Source organism: Mustela nigripes, chromosome 10 (genome assembly GCF_022355385.1).
Source record: "Mustela nigripes isolate SB6536 chromosome 10, MUSNIG.SB6536, whole genome shotgun sequence".
In the NCBI taxonomy this organism is placed as follows: Eukaryota; Metazoa; Chordata; class Mammalia; order Carnivora; family Mustelidae; genus Mustela; species Mustela nigripes.
In genome coordinates this window covers 3,069,090-3,086,927 of record NC_081566.1, presented here as the reverse complement: position 1 = coordinate 3,086,927, position 17,838 = coordinate 3,069,090, and the positions used below count along the sequence as shown (strand labels likewise).

At 38.7% G+C, this 17,838-nt stretch overlaps 1 protein-coding gene and 2 long non-coding RNA genes across 5 annotated transcripts in view; 2 read left to right on the top strand and 1 right to left on the bottom strand.

Moving 5' to 3' along the window:
* Positions 1 to 422, top strand: part of LOC132025343 (uncharacterized) — a 9,263-nt gene extending 8,841 nt beyond the window's left edge. For both annotated transcript variants that reach the window (XR_009406547.1, XR_009406548.1), the window contains one exon: positions 333 to 422. This is a non-coding gene — a long non-coding RNA (uncharacterized LOC132025343). The remainder of the gene's footprint in view (positions 1 to 332) is intronic.
* The window catches only part of FMO2 (flavin containing dimethylaniline monoxygenase 2), a 27,493-nt gene extending 16,052 nt beyond the window's left edge, over positions 1 to 11,441 (bottom strand). The window contains exons 1-3 of one of the 2 annotated variants that reach the window (XM_059412431.1): positions 11,369 to 11,441; positions 10,947 to 11,084; positions 402 to 590 (exon numbers count right to left, since the gene is read on the bottom strand). In XM_059412431.1, coding sequence (XP_059268414.1) covers positions 402 to 590; positions 10,947 to 11,078 — 321 coding nt within the window. In that variant the 5' untranslated portion in view covers positions 11,079 to 11,084; positions 11,369 to 11,441. Of the gene's footprint in view, positions 1 to 401; positions 591 to 4,213; positions 4,233 to 10,946; positions 11,085 to 11,368 lie in introns of those variants that run through there. The other variant, XM_059412432.1, reaches the window with a different exon arrangement.
* Positions 11,041 to 17,838, top strand: part of LOC132025344 (uncharacterized) — a 17,773-nt gene continuing 10,975 nt past the window's right edge. The window contains exon 1 of the long non-coding RNA XR_009406549.1: positions 11,041 to 11,130. This is a non-coding gene — a long non-coding RNA (uncharacterized LOC132025344). The remainder of the gene's footprint in view (positions 11,131 to 17,838) is intronic.

The window sequence follows — 17,838 nt, the reverse complement described above, 5'->3', positions numbered from 1 at the left end:
TGAGCTCATTTAGTACATTTTTTTTCTTAGAAATTCCATTTCTAAAGAGAAGATCAGAAAATGAAACAGTAGTTTGATTTTTCCTGCTATTCTTTCAAGGGAAACGAGACTAGGAACCCGTAGTGGTTACAGACATTAGCTTAACTGCAGTTTCATTTTCCATATCATTAGTCAAGCCCTTAGTATTAACAGGTGATTTTCCTCTTCTGCTAAAGTGTGTGTTATCTATAATATCACTACCTAAAAGGTACCTAAAAGGTATATATTCTGCTCTTCCAGCAAAAAATTGGATTGGAATATTTTGTTTTCTTCACAATTTCTTTCATTACCAGAGTAACTTCTTTGTTTACATGTGAGCTGAACCCATGTGGAGAAAACCATTGCCCTCCAAAATACAATACCTGGAACTGAATATATTTTAGAAGATCAAACTTTCTGGCAAAAATCCTGAAGTATTCCAGGAGCTTAGAATGGTGCAGGAAGTTTGGAAAGTCTTCAGGCATTGGAAAGTCACTGAAGCAGGACATTTCTTTGCTCGTGTTGGTGATGACGGATTGATAGATACTTGCTCGGCCTTCTTCAACATTTTCCTGAAGAATCAAATAAAAAGAGTGATAATCATGTTGCATTTAAAATAATCCCTTGGGATTATTATTAAGGGGCGCCTGGGTGGCTCAGTGGGTTAAGCCGCTGCCTTCGGCTCAGGTCATGATCTCAGGGTCCTGGGATCGAGTCCCGCATCGGGCTCTCTGCTCAGCAGGGAGCTTGCTTCCCTCTCTCTCTCTCTGCCTGCCTCTCCATCTACTTGTGATTTCTCTCTGTCAAATAAATAAATAAAATCTTAAAAAAATAATAATCCCTTGGTGTTTCACACTTCATCCAAACCTGACTCTTGGGAGACGTGATCCTCTTTCATTGTCGTAGCATGATGGCTGTGTCTGGGTGATGGGGTTTCGTACATGTGCTCCATCATCCCCTGTAACAGGGCCTAGTTGGGGCCCTCCAGTGTTGCTCACTGGTGGGATTATTACCGCTGGTGGCTCTGAGAGTGGGGACGATCCTTCTTCTGCCACATTGCAGGGTATTAATATCCCCGGTCTCTATGTACTTAATGCCAGCCATTGGGGCAATTAGGCCCATTCTGAAAATTCCCCTGGGGAGGCTACACCCACCTTCCTTTAGGAACCAATAAACTCTGGGATACGGGTCAGAAAACCCAAGGGAGAATTTCAATTAAAATGAATACTTCTGGGGGCAGGGAGTTTTCGCATGTTAACTTGAACGCACCATCTTCATTTTATGCTTTATGCAAATCAACCGTCCTCAAGTGATAAAAGTGAATAACATTAGTACCAATCAAATCTTAAACTTGAATGTAAATGTTGGTGAGTACGCTTTGATAAAATCGGAGGTAGCTCATAGTATGGTTGAGTTTATAATTTCCTCTAAGCACTGTGCATACAGATAATATTCTTTGTGTTTAATTATATAAGAGCCAAGTATAGTGATTCAATGTCTCTGAAATCAGCAGGTTCTCAAAGAGGCTTGCATAAGAACATTTAAGTAACGTCACCTGAGAAGTCCTCAATAAATGCTTCTGGGCAATTTGAGGCTAGTGTTTGAATATTAAAATGCCAGAATTTATTCATCCAGAGTTCAGGGTTGTTGTATCCTTTTGTATGAGAGGGAAACCACTTCATATTCTAATGCAAACTCCCTTAGCATTCAAACACTTACACACAGTTCACACCACACCAGAAAATTCTCATCACCTAGGAAGCTGGCTGACCCTGATCTCAAAGACTTAATGACTAAACTGTGGAATCTCACCTCTTTTATCAGCAAAGATTTTATGTGCATTGGGCCTTGCTATGTCCTAAGTTCAGGACTATTAGTACCAAGACGAGTTACCAAAGCTAAAACAATATTTGTGTTCAGATTATGTCATTTAAGAGCAGTGTGTAGAGTACTTGCTAAATCAGTCTTTAAATCAGTTTTTAAGGATTCTCCTGAAATCTTAGCAATGGTATCACCTGAGCCTTGATTCCGGACTGGTAAAGTTAAATGTGTTTTTCCTGTTCATGTTCAGAAAGGCATTTGGCTCCTGGCCTATGGTCGGCGTGAATGAATGAATGGATGAATGAATGAATGAGAAAGAGAGAGAGAAGGAATGTGTAAGAGAGGAGCTGCAAGTTGCACAATACTAAAGTCATACTGATCTGTAAATTATTTCTGGATGTTTCCACACGGTGGAACACAATGTCCTTGGTAAGACTAAGTGTCGAACTTTCCTATCCAACCAAGGTCTCAAACTTGGAAATGTAGTTAACCCTCAAACAACATGGGTTTGAACTGCATGGGTCCACTTACACTGGGGTGTTTGACAGTACAGTACTTAGGATTTTCTGATAATGTTTCTTTTCTTTAGCTTGCTGTAGTGTAAGAATATGGTCTATAATACACGTAACATACAAGGGGTATGTTAATCAACTATTGATGTTATCGGTAGGGCTTCTGGTCATCAGTGGGCTATTAGTAGTTATGTTCTGGGGGAGACAAAAGTTCTATGTAGATTTTCAGCTGTGGCCCCAACTCCTATGATGTTCAAGGATCAACTATATTTCATGAGGCAAAGAAATACCAATTTTTTCCTCAAGACCAGATAACTTTATAAGTAGTACAGAGTAGAGTTAAACTTGAGAGTCCTGGAATCTGACGGGGGTTGATATCCTGATTCTACCACCTTTAATGGCTTTATAGCCATGGGCAAGTCACTTAAGGCAATTTCCTCAGTTTCTCTGTAAAATGAGGTTCACTAATAATTATGACATTGAACAATTGTTGTCAGGCTGAGATTAGATAAAGTGCTTAGCACAAAGCCTGACTTTATATAAGAAGAGCCCAACACATGTTTGCCTCTGTTGCTACGATTATAGGTCATGAGGATTAATCTTACCAAACCAGTCACAGATTTGAAATAGCTACGCTAAGATGGTTGTACTACAGCCGACATGATAGTTTTTTCAGGCACCAATAAAATGGCTTTGAAATGTGGTTGGTTCCTCTGTCAGGTCAATTTTAAGGGCACTTGGAGTGATGCAAACGGTTCTGATGTCCGAGCTCTATAGTAATTTCAGAGTCCGGGCAAGACTCCCCTCTGGGAGTTATATTGGTGTCATTTGTCAATAATTGATGATGACATCACAATTTTTTCCCCTGAAGATCATGTAATAATCTTTATTGTGGTCAATTGGCATACAGCTATTAAAAAACGCTTTATTTCTGTATGTAATTCTTCCTATGTTGGCCGAAGCAGATGTCTATGTGTTTAGATAAATCTGGGTAAAAATGGGGTCTGGTGAGGTTTTACAAAAAAAAAATGATTCTTATTAATAAACAAATAGATATCAATCATCTCTCCTGTCCAGACCCTGAGCTTGGAGTTAGGGACAAGAATAAAAACAGGACACGCAGTTTCTCTCTTTAGGGAGCTTATTACTACATTGAATGAAAATCTGGACTTTCAGGACGGAAAGATGGACACAGAATGAGATGACAAGCCCCAAACAGGACGACACAGCTTTCAAAACAGATAAATGTACCTCATAGACGTAATTAAAAATATAAGCAGGGCCGGGGTGTCTGGGTGCTCAGTATCTGACTCTTTTTTCTTCTTCTTCTTCTTTTTTTTAAGTGTCTGACTCTTGATTTCAACTCAGGTCTTGATCTCAGGGTCTTGAGTTCAAGCCCTGCATTGGGCTCCATACCCAGCGTGGAGCTGATTTTAAAAAAAGATGATTAAGGGGCGCCTGGGTGGCTCAGTGGGTTAAATCCTCTGCCTTCGGCTCAGGTCATGATCTCAGGGTCCTGGGATTGAGCCCTGCATCGGGCTCTCTGCTCCTTGGAGAGCATGCTTCCTCCTCTCTCTATGCCTGCCTCTCTGCCTACTTGTAGTCTCTGTCTGTCAAATAAATAAATAAAATCTTAAAAAAAAAAGATGATTAAAATATATGTGTGTGTATATATATATATATACACACACATATATGTAAAACCCAAAAATGATATTTAAGCACAAATACTGATAGTATGAATTTCCTAGTGGACAGAATATATTACAATTTATCTGTTTAAAATAGTGGTCACATGATAAATATTCTCTTCATATGGAATTTTCTGAATGTCAGAAGACTATATAGCAAAATCAAATTACCTTGGTGAGCAGGGATGTAGACTTTACGACCTTTTGATCAAAGGTTGGACTGAAGTTTACCTTTGACTCTGTAAAAATAAGAAGGTTGTAAAGGCTAATCTAAGTTTAAGGAAGATTATAAGGGTAATATTTAATCTGCTGGAGGGAGCAAGCTTATATAGTGAAAATAGATTAACTTATTACAAATGTGAATTACAAAAACTTGCAGATTCGTCATTTTCATTGTGAAGCATTGTGATGTTGACCTCTATCAATCAATATTTTGTTCCCATGCTGGTGACTCTAAGCAGTTGGAAATAACACAGTTGTATTTCTTTACAAATATTCTGTCTTTCCAAATTTTCACTCTTTCAGGTGGACCTTATATCTATCTGCTCCATTGCTTGAAATGAGTAAGACTGAAATTATTTTTATGTTGTTGTGCTACTGTTTGGGACAAAAACTGTGGTTCCCAAATGCCATTCAGTGCACTAGCTGTCTTATAAGGATTCAGGGGATCTTTGAAAAAATATAAATCCAAGTAGGTTTGGTTTGGGCCCAGCCATCTGTATTTTAGAAGGGCTCCGCTACTGATTCTTAGGCACTGAACATGGGAACCATCATGTTTATTAGACCGTCACTGTGTTCTGCTCTCTCTCCACTAGTCTGGTGTCTCTCTAGATCTCTGGCTTTGATCACCCATGGTGACCCCCAGTTAAACTCCCTGACCCCAGTCTTGCCCACTTTCTGTACCACCTTCAGGGTAAAGCGTATACTCCTTGACACGGGACAAGAGAAGTGTCACTTTTCAAGAGAAGTGACATTTCTCATGAAAAGACCCTGGCTGTCTTCTCTTCTCTAGCCTCATCAGTCACCACCCATCATCCTGTGTCCTTCAGTCAGCTATATGGTGTGACTTTATCTTCTCTAAGCATGTCAGCTTTCTCAAGATTCTGTATTTTTGCACATGCCACTCTCTCTGCCTAGAACACTCTTTCTCCTTATTCTCGTGCCTGATCGCTGCTCCTTGTCAAGACAAATGAAAGCATTACACCCTGTAGGCAGCTTGCCCTATTCTGCACTGCTGAGTTTCCATGCTGCCCATAACACTTGTAAAACTGCACTCTGATGCGGGTTCTCTTGAGTATCTCTGCTCCTGCCGGGACATCTGGAGACTGCAGTGACTGCTGTGCATTTTCAGGACTATGAAACTTAGTGACGGAAAGCCTCACTAAAATGCAGGTGTGAAATTTTGGCCCCAACACCTCTGGTCAGTTGCAGACCCAGCAGGAAGCAATGGGCTTGACCTCGCACACGGATGCTTCTACTCTTCCATCGGGAGGAAGAGACACTTTCCTCACCCCCTTGGGCAACAGCTCAGCCAATGAGAAGCCACCATACCTTGAACTCCTGGCTTATTTCAAAGGACTTTCAGTTCAGAACAATCTTCCCAACTTACCCCTTTTCTCCTTAAAGAAAAAAAAAAAGTCCATTTGCTTTGTTCTCTGGACTTGCCTATGGTTTGCCACAGCCAGATTGCAATTCTCTTTTATTCCTCAGCAAGCCCATTTTTTGCTGGTAAAATAATTGGCAATTTTTATTTTTAAGGTAAACAGAACCTAGTATATGCTGGGGATATCGTACAAAATCATTTAATATGTTGAAAGTATGAAAGAACATGTAATGTTAACCAGAAACATTTTTTCATCACTGCAGATAGGACTTACGGATACTAAAATGGACATTCAGTAGCATAGTGGGAATAAGTAAATGTTTTGGTAGTAGGATGCTATAGACTTTTTTCTGTTCTATTATACACAAACATTACTTTTAAAAAATATATGGCAAGTTAACCAGTGTATATCTTAAGCTACTGGTGAACAGGCTTAATTAAGGACCATGGCTAGTATTTGATATTTCATTGCTTGGAGAGTTACAGATATCTACCATGTTAAATTTGGTTCTATTAAATGAGCAGCAAGGTACAAACACTTAAGTTCTACTGTACGCTGAATTTGCTGTGTTTGATTCTGGGGATAAATTAACCTGGGGAAATCCCTGACAGTACAACAAGGGAAAGGCGGTCATTTCTTATGGAGAGCAAATGGCTGTTTGTTCCCAAACCGTGAAGAGGAACCGAGTTTGACACCCTGGAGTATGTCCGTTTGACATGGGGATTATTTTAAACTGATTATTTTTAAGAAGCAGCAGGCAGAGGGGAAGCTCTGAAAGCCAAGCAGAAGTTACCCTTCTGTAAGAGATACCTACACGTAGAAGGGAAATCTCTGCTCGTATGGGTGTTTCTCTCCAGTACCAGGGTGCAGGGCCTGAGTCAGTCTCTAGGAACTCTGCCCCGCCCCTCCCAGGGGTAAGTAGCCTTTATTGTTGTAGAGAAGTGTGAGGCTCACAGAAAAGGCAGACCACTCCGGCCAAGTGAAGCATAAGTCACAGAGGGCAACTCTTAGAGCAACCGATTATAAATTCTTTGAGGGCAGTGATTGGTCCAATTCATTTCCCATTGTCTGAAGCAATGCCAAACACCTCTTTCGTTCTGAAAAATATACATATTATAAAAATAAATTGGTTTGGAATATTGGATCTTGTGGGAGTCACATTTTAAGAGAGAAAGTAAAATTTCAGGTTTAATCTAGAGGAAAGAAACCAAGATGGAGAGATATTTAGAGACTATTATATGAAGAGTAATTAAAATAATTGAATATATGTAGCTGGGAAAAGATATATTTATATCCAAATGTAAAAAACAATGTATACGGGTAATTTTCCTGTGAACACAGGTGTCAGGAACAATGAAAGAGGCAGAGAAGGTTAGTGGCTAAAGGAAGGTCATGTTTTCCTCTCTTAACACCTCAGTAAGATGATCAACTACGCAGGCTCAGGAATTACAGACCTTCATTTTTGTGCTTTTTCCACACCTGTGTTCCTCTGGACAGGTCGTTCATTCCAAATCTCAGCTTCCTCTTCATAGGTCCATGAGGATAATCATTATACATACTGAAACCTGAAAGGTTTCAGGACAGCTCCCGCCGCCCCGCATCCCCCAAACATGCCACTTGGGCATGTGGATTATTTGATCTGAAAGCACTTGAGACCCTATGGGCTCAAGAGAAATTTTGTATTTCCTTAACCACACAGAAGAATCTAAATTGGGGGTATTTCCCAGAATAAGTGTTATTAGCAGAGATAAATTTTACCCGAGTGACCCATCTGAACCGTAGGACAAGTATCTTACTGCCAAGCATCTACTGTTCTTGTGGTCCTGTGAAGTGTATTTCTTTCCTCTGAAGTCCCAGAACCACACCCCCTTCTCTTTAGTTCAGAACGACATCCATTCCTCATTTTGCCTGGCTTTGGAATTTACAGGGTAATGTGGGTTTTCTGTGTGTGTGATGCCTAAATGTGATTTTCTCCTGCTAATTTGTCTTATGTCAATTGACTCAGTCCAGTTGGAAGGACGTTTGAGGGGGCTGGAATTCTTGCTGCCCAACACTACTTTCTAGGGGTATTGTGAAAAAAAAAAATGAGGATGCGTGGCAAGTACTTTGTCATTGCTGGAAAAATGCTAAAAATATGTTAATTACCCACTCTCCCCATGTTCCAAAACTGCCACAAGGGGCCGCTGGAGAACCTTTTGGAAGAATTCAGCAGTATGAGTTGGGCATGGGGCAAGTCTCCTTAAATTTTGTTTTAGGTGACGTCAGCGCTAAATATGTTCAGTGACCTTAGAAGGATTGTGTGTAAATATAGAATATTTACTTATTTTAAGAACTGATTCTGGATGGTAGAGGAGCGAAGAGGCAAAGTTTCCCCAGGGGACTGGGCATGGTGGCTCCCAGCATCCTTTTTCGTTCCTTCTCCCTTTGGCAACCCAGGCTGCTGGTAACAAGACCTGCCCTGGCTCCCCTGGCCGCCTGTGAAGTCTTGCATCCTGTATGTTTCACACTGCTGGGAGATTTCTTGTCTTGTCTGAGCTGAGAAAATTGTTTGTTTTTTTAACTAGATATGGTTTGGGGAGGTTCAAAATGTGATATTGTTACGGGTTTCAGGAAATTACATACTTAAGCATTTTATATCTAATAAAATTTAATTAGTTCACACTGTAATCTAACTTTCCTTTTCTAATCCATAGGAAGGTATCTTTAATTCTGAAACATTAGACACTGGGAACTGGGAATAGGATAGGAGGAAAAATATTTGGGGGCAGAAAGAAATCTTCCTGGAATTCATCAAGTCATATATTTGACAGATCATTCAAAATAGCTCTCACCTGTTCTGTTGTCAAATTGATGATAATAAAGAAAGGGACACTTGGCTTTTTGATATTAAGTCCCAAATCAGGTACTAAAACAGTGACAAATTTATTATTAAATATTAATTTGTTATAACTTCACATTTCTTCCTTAGGTTAAGAAAATCTACCTGGGTGAAAAAAATGCCAGTGGAATCTATATGTGAACCTAGAGTGAACAACAATAAAAAATACATCTTCGGTTAAGGCAGGAATAACCACCTCTCAGGAAAAGCTAGAATGTTTCTAATGAGCAGTTGTTAGTGTGTGAGGAATGTGATTCTAGCTGTTTCTTCAATTTCCTCTCTGCAAGTTCCATGTCCTGTATACGGACCAACATCTCCATCCCTAGCTCTGATTGTGTTTGCATGGTTGAATGAATAGATTTTTAAAAATTCAGTAATTGTGCAATTTGTTTGCTGAACTTGTCTCATCCTAGGATTCATTTGGGTCTCCTGTTAAAAATAGGTTCCTCTCGGGCACCTGGGTGGCTCAGTGGGTTAAAGCCTCTGCTTTCGGCTCAGGTCATGATCCCAGGGTCCTGGGATTGAGCCCCACATCAGGCTCTCTGCTCAGCAGGGAGCCTGCTTCCTCCTCTCTCTCTGCCTGCCTCTCTGCCTACTTGTGATCTCTGTCTGTCAAGTAAATAAATAAAATCTTTAAAAAAAAATAGGTTCCTCTCCTCAAAAGATTTTGATTCAGTAAGTCCAGTCTGGTGTTAAGTATCTTTATTTATTTAATTAATCTATTTGGTGTTAAGTATCTTTAAAAAACTCTATGGGTGTGTATTATAGTCATAGACATTTGAGAAACGTGAGGTTAAAAAATCTGTTTTGGCATAAAATTCAGTTCAGACTGGCAAAAAGCCCATGTGCTAGATGCCATGCCTTCCCCCTAACTGGTTGGCTTCTAGGCAGACCCTCTGGATGGTGTCTGCTGATACCAGCATCTGCTTTTAGCATATTAAACCTTTTGCTTCTTCTTCTTCTTTTAAGATTTTATTTACTTATGGCAGAGATAGTGAGAGAGGGAACACAAGCACAGGGGAGCTGGAGAGGGAGAAGCAAGCTCCCCGCTGAGCAGGGAGCCCCATGTGGGATTTGATCCCAGGATGCTGGGATCATGATCTGAGCCAAAGTAGACGCTTAACCACCGAGCCATCCAGGTGCCCCTAAACCTTTTGCTTCGGTCTAGAGTGTTCTCACCTGTTCGATCCTTCACTTAGATGTACCTGATATACACTCCTAAAGTTATTGCTCTGGAGTGCTGAGCTGGAACTTTTCTTTAAACTCTTTGAGCAAAAATGCAAGTTGGGCATGGTTGTAAGGAGAGAGTTAGCTGTTTAGAAGTCATAGACACCTGAGTTTGAATACCAGTTCTTCTAAGCTGTGTAACCACGATCAAGTTACTTAACCTTCCCTCAGTTTCTGTTTGCTTAGTCTATAAAATATAAATATAGTTATTGCAACTAACATTTATTGCACTCTAAGTTTTTTACATGACTTATCTCCCTTAATCTTCAAAACAGCACTGTGAAATAATCACACTGTTCTATTACTATCCCAGTTACACTTAGAAAACTGACCCAGGCTTGTAAATAAGTTTGCCCAAGATCTCACACTTAGGAGGTGGCAGGCTTGTCCTTAAACTCAAAAGACCATAGGAAAGAAAAACTATGAATCTATACAGCTGTCTATCTATATATCTTTCTGATTTTTATCTAAAATCGGATGAGTGGACAGCATTATCAATTTTTAGGTTTGGCTAATAGAATGAATTGAATGAATATATTTAATAGTATCTTTTTATTTTAATTTATTTTTCTTAATGATTTATTTATCTGAGAGAGAGAGGGCGTGCACAAGCAGGAGGGGCAGAAGGAGTAGGAAGCTCAGGCAGACCCCACGCTGCCTGTGGAGCCCGACAACGAGGCTCATCTCACGACCCTGAGATCAAAAACCTGAGCTGAAACAGAGTTGGACGCTTAACCGACTGTGCCCCCAAGGCACGATAATATCTTTAAGGAGTTTCCTGGCAGTCACCCTTGAGTGTCATCAATAAAGCTAAGCAAACAATGTTTGCTTGTCAGATAAAGACAGTCGGTGGTAATAAGAGCACACTCTGAAAAAGCATCTGCTCAGTGATTGGAATACTGTGGCATCTTGAAGAGAGTCCCTGGCACTCCTGTTTCATGGTATGTTCCCCAATATTAGTATGTGGCTTTGAGAATCACAAGAATGTGGGCTGCAAGACAGTTGCAGGTTCCGTATGGAAAGGTCCTCTGCATGCCCGGCTGGGTCAGGATGATGATCTGGGCGAGATGACAGCCCATTTCTGTAGTTCCTGTGTGGCGGCATGAAATAAGTCTAATCAAAGTTGCTTAGGAAATCCCCAGTAAGGCCCATCTGTCAGCACAGTCTGTTCGGGAAACAGGAAGATTTCACTTACTTTGAACCTCCACAGCCCTCCAATATCTTCAGTTCGCTCAAAGCAAGTGGGCTCCAGTCCCTCGTCCACACAGCACTTCAGAGAGACCAGGCCACTGACCCCAGCTCCAATCACGGCCACCTTCTTCGCCATGGTCTTCTGTTAAGGAGTGGATCAATCAATATTACTTCGCTGGGACAAGAAGGTAAGAAAGCCCTCACGATGTGGTCAGTAATTAGCTTGAAACTGTAGCAGTAAGTATAATAAGTAGCAATAACTTAATAAATCACCTCACTAGTCAGGTCACAATTCACTGCAGACTTTGTTTATGATGTCTTGGTTTAGTATTTAAAACCAACCCATTTAATAATGCCAAACCATTTAATAACAGCCATAGGAGCCAAATCTCATTACAGTCTTTGGAGTGCTGAGCTTTTCCTTACCTTTCTTTTGCCTTTTGGTGCTGTCCCTTCTACAGGATAGTTTTCTCTGTTGGGTGTGGGCTCAGAGGCAGTCAGAGTGCTTTAAAAAAATGTTGGGGGAGGCCCTGAAAAATGGGAGGAGCTTCCTGCTCCTTCAGCGTTTTGCAAACTAAAACTCCCCAGCCTTCCTTAGGAGTTCTGAGATTAAGCAAGACGCTTATGTTCTTAGGTCCAGGGTAATAATCTTTACAGTGACACCATCATACACTTACACATATATGCATAGTATAAAAAACCTTTTTATAATGGAGGTGACCAATGTTCATCAACCAGGCTGCAAATATGAATAAATATACAAAGAAGTTAAAATTATCCCTAACCCCACCATACAGAGATAATTATAACCAACATGGATATTTTGGTATATCTTTCCAGACATTTGTCTGTCTACCCATATACACACCTGAACAAAAATGGAATGACACTCTGTTATTCTCAATTTGATTTTTCACTTTCTAGTATATCAATATCTTTATATCTATAGCAACACTTTAAAGGTTTGTGAATTCTGTTTAGTTGATGGGTTAGTTATCTGTCTAATTCATTACTCTGAGTTAGGCACCATTTTTGGCATATGATTGTACCCAGATGAGTGAAACAGATTATGTTCCTGGTCTCCTAGAATTTACATTCCTGCTCTGGCCTGGCTGTCTTAAACTTGACAACATCTGGATCTGTGCATGCCACTGTCAATGTTCCTAGTTTGCTTACCCTGCCCAGACCTATATCTCAACTTGATGTTTCTGCTTGTGTGTGTACTGGTTGAGATGAACCTCTTGGACTGCCAAGATCTTCCTGTCCATTGGCCTCTTTTTGACTTGATATAGAAATGACTTATTTTTCATAATTAAAACTTCTTTCTATTTTGGATAATTTCCTTTTGCTTATAATCTCAGTTATTAACACTAACATTAATTAAGAAGCCTAAATCAAGGAGATGGAAAACCTTTGTGTACCTTGGATATTGTCTAAATGAGAGATAACAGATTTTGTTCTTCAACAAGACCAGTAGATCTAAGAACTCTGAGTTTTTTTTAAACATAAATTCATTCAACAAATATTTATCAAACATGTCTTAGGTATCAAACGTTTCTAAAAGCTACAGACACAGAAATGAACAGAAGAAAGAATACTCCCTACCTTCACGGAGCTTGCCTTTTAGTGAAGGGAGTCAGGTAAGCAGTTAATAAAACAGAATAAACAAGTAGAGTAGCTGGTGATAAGAGTTCAGGAGGAAAATAAAGCAGAAAAGTGAGGTCTGAGATGTAGGAGTGGAGGATAGTTTGATAATTTTTTTAAAAAGATTTTATTTTTTGACAGATCACAAGTAGGCAGAGAGGCAGGCAGAGGGGGAGGGGGGAAGCAGGCTCCCTGCTGAGCAGAGAGCCCGATGCGGGGCTGATGCAGGGCTCCATGTGGGGCTCAATCCTAGGACCTTGAGATCATGACCTGAGCCGAAGGCAGAGGCTTTAACCCTCTGAGCCACCCAGGTGCCCCCCCCTAGTTTGATAGTTTTAAATAGGGTATTCAGGAATCATTATTTTTCTGAAATTTCCCCAATTGAATTGGATCCTGATAAAAGTCTTACTCTGTCAAATAGAGCAACTCCATGACAAGAGTAAAAGACACAACAAAGATGATCAATGACCACAGAATTAAGGAGCTTTAAAAGAAAGAAAGAAAGATCCATTACCTCACCCATCTACGTTACCTCACCCATCTACCTGGTCTGGGCCCTGCAGTCACTTCCCTGAGCCATTCCTGAAAGAGTCCAAGATCCCTCAATTATGGCTACTCTCATAAGAACAATGTATATATCAACTGTCATATCTCTTCCTCCTTTAATTTTAACTTTCTATTATTTATTTCAACAGAAAATTTCTTCTTAAGACCATGATTCTTAAACAACACAGTAAGCCACCTAGACTGAACAGACATGTACAAAACATCCATCCAATGAAAAGAGCATAAGTGCTCTTCCCAAGTCTACATGGGACATTCTCCAGAATAGAGTATATGTTAGGCACACATTAAGTCTCAACAGATTTAAGAAGATAAATGTGATAAAAAATATCTTCTCATTAGAGAAGTTGTGGTTACACAATGGGATGAATTTAGAAATAAATAAATAAAGCCAGACAATTCACAAAATTATGGAAATCAACACATTTTAAACAACCAGTGGCTCAAAGAAGAAACCACAAGAGAAATTAGAAAGTACTTAGAGACAAATGAAAATAAAACAACATACCAGAACTTATGGGACACAGCAAAAGTGGTGCTAAGGGGGGAATTTATAGCTATAGATGCTTACATTAAAAAATGAGATCTCAAATAAAAAAATCTAACTTTATAACTTAAGGAAGTAGAAAAGAGAAGAACAATCTAAACCCAAAGCCAGCAGAAGAAAGGAAATAATAAAGATTAGAGCAGAGATAAATGAAATATATATGAAATAAGAGAATAAAAACAGTAAAGAAAATCAATGAAACCAAAAGTTGGTTCTTTGAGAAGATCAACAAAATTGACAAACATTTAGCTAAATCAACTAAGAAAGAAAAAGAAAGACAAGAAGAGAGAATACTCAAATTACTAAAATCAGAAATGAAATGAGGGATTACTATATATTCTACAGAAATAAGAAAAATTGTAAGATAGTGGTATGAACAATTGTGTGGGAAAAAATTGGATAACCTAGATGAAATGGACACATCCCTACAAACAAAAAAGCTACCAATTGTAAATCACAAAGAAATAGACAAATGGACATCAGAAAAGAAAAAGAAAAGCCTAGGACTTGACGGCTTCACTGATGAATTCTACCAAACATTTAAAGAACTAAAGAACTAATCCAATCCTTCTCCAACTTTCCTAAAAAATTGAAGAGGTGGGAACACTTCATAACTTATTCTATGAGGTCAGAATTACCCCAAATGCTAAAGCCAAAGACACTACAAAAAAAGAAAACTACAGATCAGTATCCTTTATGAACATTGATGCAAAAATCCTCAATAAAGTACTAGCAAATTATTCAGAAGCATATTAAAAGGATTATACTCTATGATTAAGTGGGATTTATTCCCCAAATGCAAGTATGGTATAGCATGTTCAAATTGATCAGTGTAACAGACCACATCAAAAAACAAAGGAGAGAAAACATGATTATCTCAGTTGATGCAGAAAAAATATTTGACAAAATTCAACACACTTTCATGACAAAAACACTAAAAAAGATAGGAGTAAAAGGAAAATGTCACCACATGTCCAAACTGTGTATGAAAATCCTATAGCAAACATAATACTCAACTGTGGAAGACTGAAAGTTTCCCCTCTAAGATCAGGAACAAGGCAATGATGCCTCTTTTCACCACTTCTGTGTAACATAGTCCTGGAAGTTCTAACCATGACAATTACTTAAGAAAAGTAAATAAAAGATATATAAATAGTTAAGAAGTAGAATTATTTCTATTTGTAGATGATATGATCTTACATATTAAAAAAAAGTCCTAAGAAGTCCACAAAGAAATTGTTAGAATTGATAAATGAATTCAGCAAATTGTAGGATAAAAAGTTAACACACATAAATCAGTTGCTTTTCTGTATACGAGCAGTGAGCCAAGGAAATGACAAAAGGAATGACAAAAGCAATTTCATTCATAATAGCATCAAAAAGAATAAAATACTTACAAATCAACCAAGGAGATGAAAAACTTGTACAATGGAAATTATAAAATGTTGCTAAAAGAAATTAAAGAGGACATAAATAAATGAAAACACATCCCATGTTCATGGATTGGGAGGGATTATATTGTTAAATTCCAGTATTACCAAAGCAATATGCAGATTCATTGTCATTCCTACCAAAATCCCAATAAACATTTTTTTGAGAAATAGAAAAACCCATACTAAATTTTTTCTGGAATCTTCAAGGGACCCTGAATAGTCAAACGATCTTGAAAAGAATAAAACTGGAGGACTTAAGTATCCTGATGTAAAAATCTACTACACAGCTATAGTAATCAAAACAGCATGGTATTGGAATCACTAACTCATTAAAAAAACAAAAAAGGAAAAAAACTAAGATAGTTACCAGCAGACCCACACTGAAGGAAAATCAAAGTTCTCTGACCAAATGAAATGATCCCAGATGGAAGCATAGAAATACTGAAGAATGAATGGGTCAATATGTGTATAAGAATATTGATGGCATGAAGAAAAAACCAAAATGTCTAATGAGGTACATGCCCAAAGCACTAAAAAAGATATTAGGGTAGTAAATAAATTCAAAGTGTTATATAGAACTTTCATTGACTTTAAGAAGCCAAAGATGCATAATGTGGTCCCTAAGGAAACTCCTAACAGAATAGTAAAAGACAACAAATGAGTTAGTGGAAAAGGAAGGATATATTTCATTAATTCAAGAGTAAGTATATGAGGAGAAAAGGAAAAGTAGAACAGGTGAGGCAGATTGAATATAAATGGAAAAATGGTGGACTGAGAGGTTAAATGAAAGTGATAAAGTATTCCAACTAAAGACAAAAATTGTCAGACTACATTTTTCAAACAGAAGAGCTGGGCAGTCAGAAAAAGGACATTTGAGGAAATGGCAAAAATTTATTTGGGAATTAAGACTAGGAAGAGTGCCGGGATATGGTAAACTATGAGAATAAACATACTCTTCTAAAGACTTTGAAGTTTGTTCTGTCAGAATTAATCTTGGAGCAAATACTCTTGGTCCCAGTCTCTGTGCTAGAAGGTGATGGGTAGAAACATGAAAAACTGGTTCAACTGTTACAAAAATTCTCATCAAACTAATTACCTTGATCAGTGTCCCACAATTTCCTCCCACATCTGCCACAATGGAGTTTAGGACTTGCAGTTTGGTGCAGCGATTAAAAGTGGACTTAGGTGGCTTGGATTCAAGGCCCTCCTTCTTTTAATTCTTTAATTTCCTGGTTGACCCATTCATTCTTTAGCAGGATGCTCTGAAAATATGCAGGGAATGATCCCAATCTTTTGGTACCAGTTCAGACCTGATTTGTGACCCAGGATGTGATCTATTCTGGAGAATGTTTCACGTGCTTCTGTTGTTCCATTCTGGAGAATGGATCTGTTCATCTATTCTGGAGAATGTTCCACATGGTCTGTTGCTTTGGGATGGAATGTTCTGAATAGATCTGTGATGTCCATCTGGTCCAGTGTGTCATTTAAAGCCTTTATTTCCTTGTTGATCTTTTGCTTAGATCATCTGTCCATTTCAGTGAGGGGAGTGTTAAAGTCCCCTACCATTATTGTATTATTGTCGATGTATTTCTTTGATATTGTTGTTAATTGGTTTAGGGAAATAGATATTTAAAATTGTTAGATCTTATTGTTGGACAGACCCTTTAGATATGATATAGTGTCTTTGCTTGTCTCTTATTATAGTCTTTGGCTTAAAATCTAATTTGTCTGGTATAAGGATTGCCACCCCAGCTTTCTTTTGATGTCCATTAGCATGGTAAATGGATTTCCACTCCCTCACTTTAAATCTGGAAGCATCTTTGGGTCTAAAATGAGTCTCTTGCAGAAAGCATATTGATGGGTCTTGTTTTTTTTTATCCATTCTGATACCCTCTGTCTTTTGATTGGGGGCATTTAGCCCATTTACATTCAGGGTTAGGGTTAGATATGAAGATATGAAGATATGAATTTAGTGCCATTGTCTTGCCTGTAAGGTGATGGTTACTCTATATTGTCTCTGTTCCTTTCTGGTCTGTTACTTTCAGGCTCTCTCTTTGCTTAGAGGACATTTTTCAATGTTTCCTCTAGGGCTGGTTTGTTATTGGCAAATTATTTTAGTTTTTGTTTGTCCTAAAGCTTTCTATCTCTCCTTATATTTTCAATGACAGCCTAGTTGGATACAGTCTTTTTCTCATTTAGTGCTCTGACAATATCATGCCAGTCCTTTCTGGCCTACCAGATCTCTGTGGATAGGTCTGCTGCCAATCTAATATTTCTTCTGTTGTAGGTTACAGACATCTTGTTCTGAGCTGCTTCCAGGGTTTTCTTGTTGTTTCTGAAACTTGTAAGTTTTCCTTTTAGATGATGGGATGCTGACCTATTTTTGTTGATTTTGAGGGGGGTTCTCTGTGTCTCCTGGATTTGGATGCCTGTTTCCTTCCCCAAATTAGGGAAATTCTCTGCTATAATTTGGTCCAATATATCTTCTTCCCTTCTCTCTCTTTCTTCTTCTTCTGGGACCCCAGTTATTCTAATATTATTTCATCTTATGGTATCACTTATCTCTTGAGTTCTCCTCTTGTGACCCAGTAGTTGTTTGTCTCTCTTTTGCTCAGCTTCTTTCGTCTCCATCATTTGGTCTTCTATACCACTAATTCTTTTTTCTGCCTCATTTATCCTAGCAGTAAAAGCCTCCATGTTTTATTGCA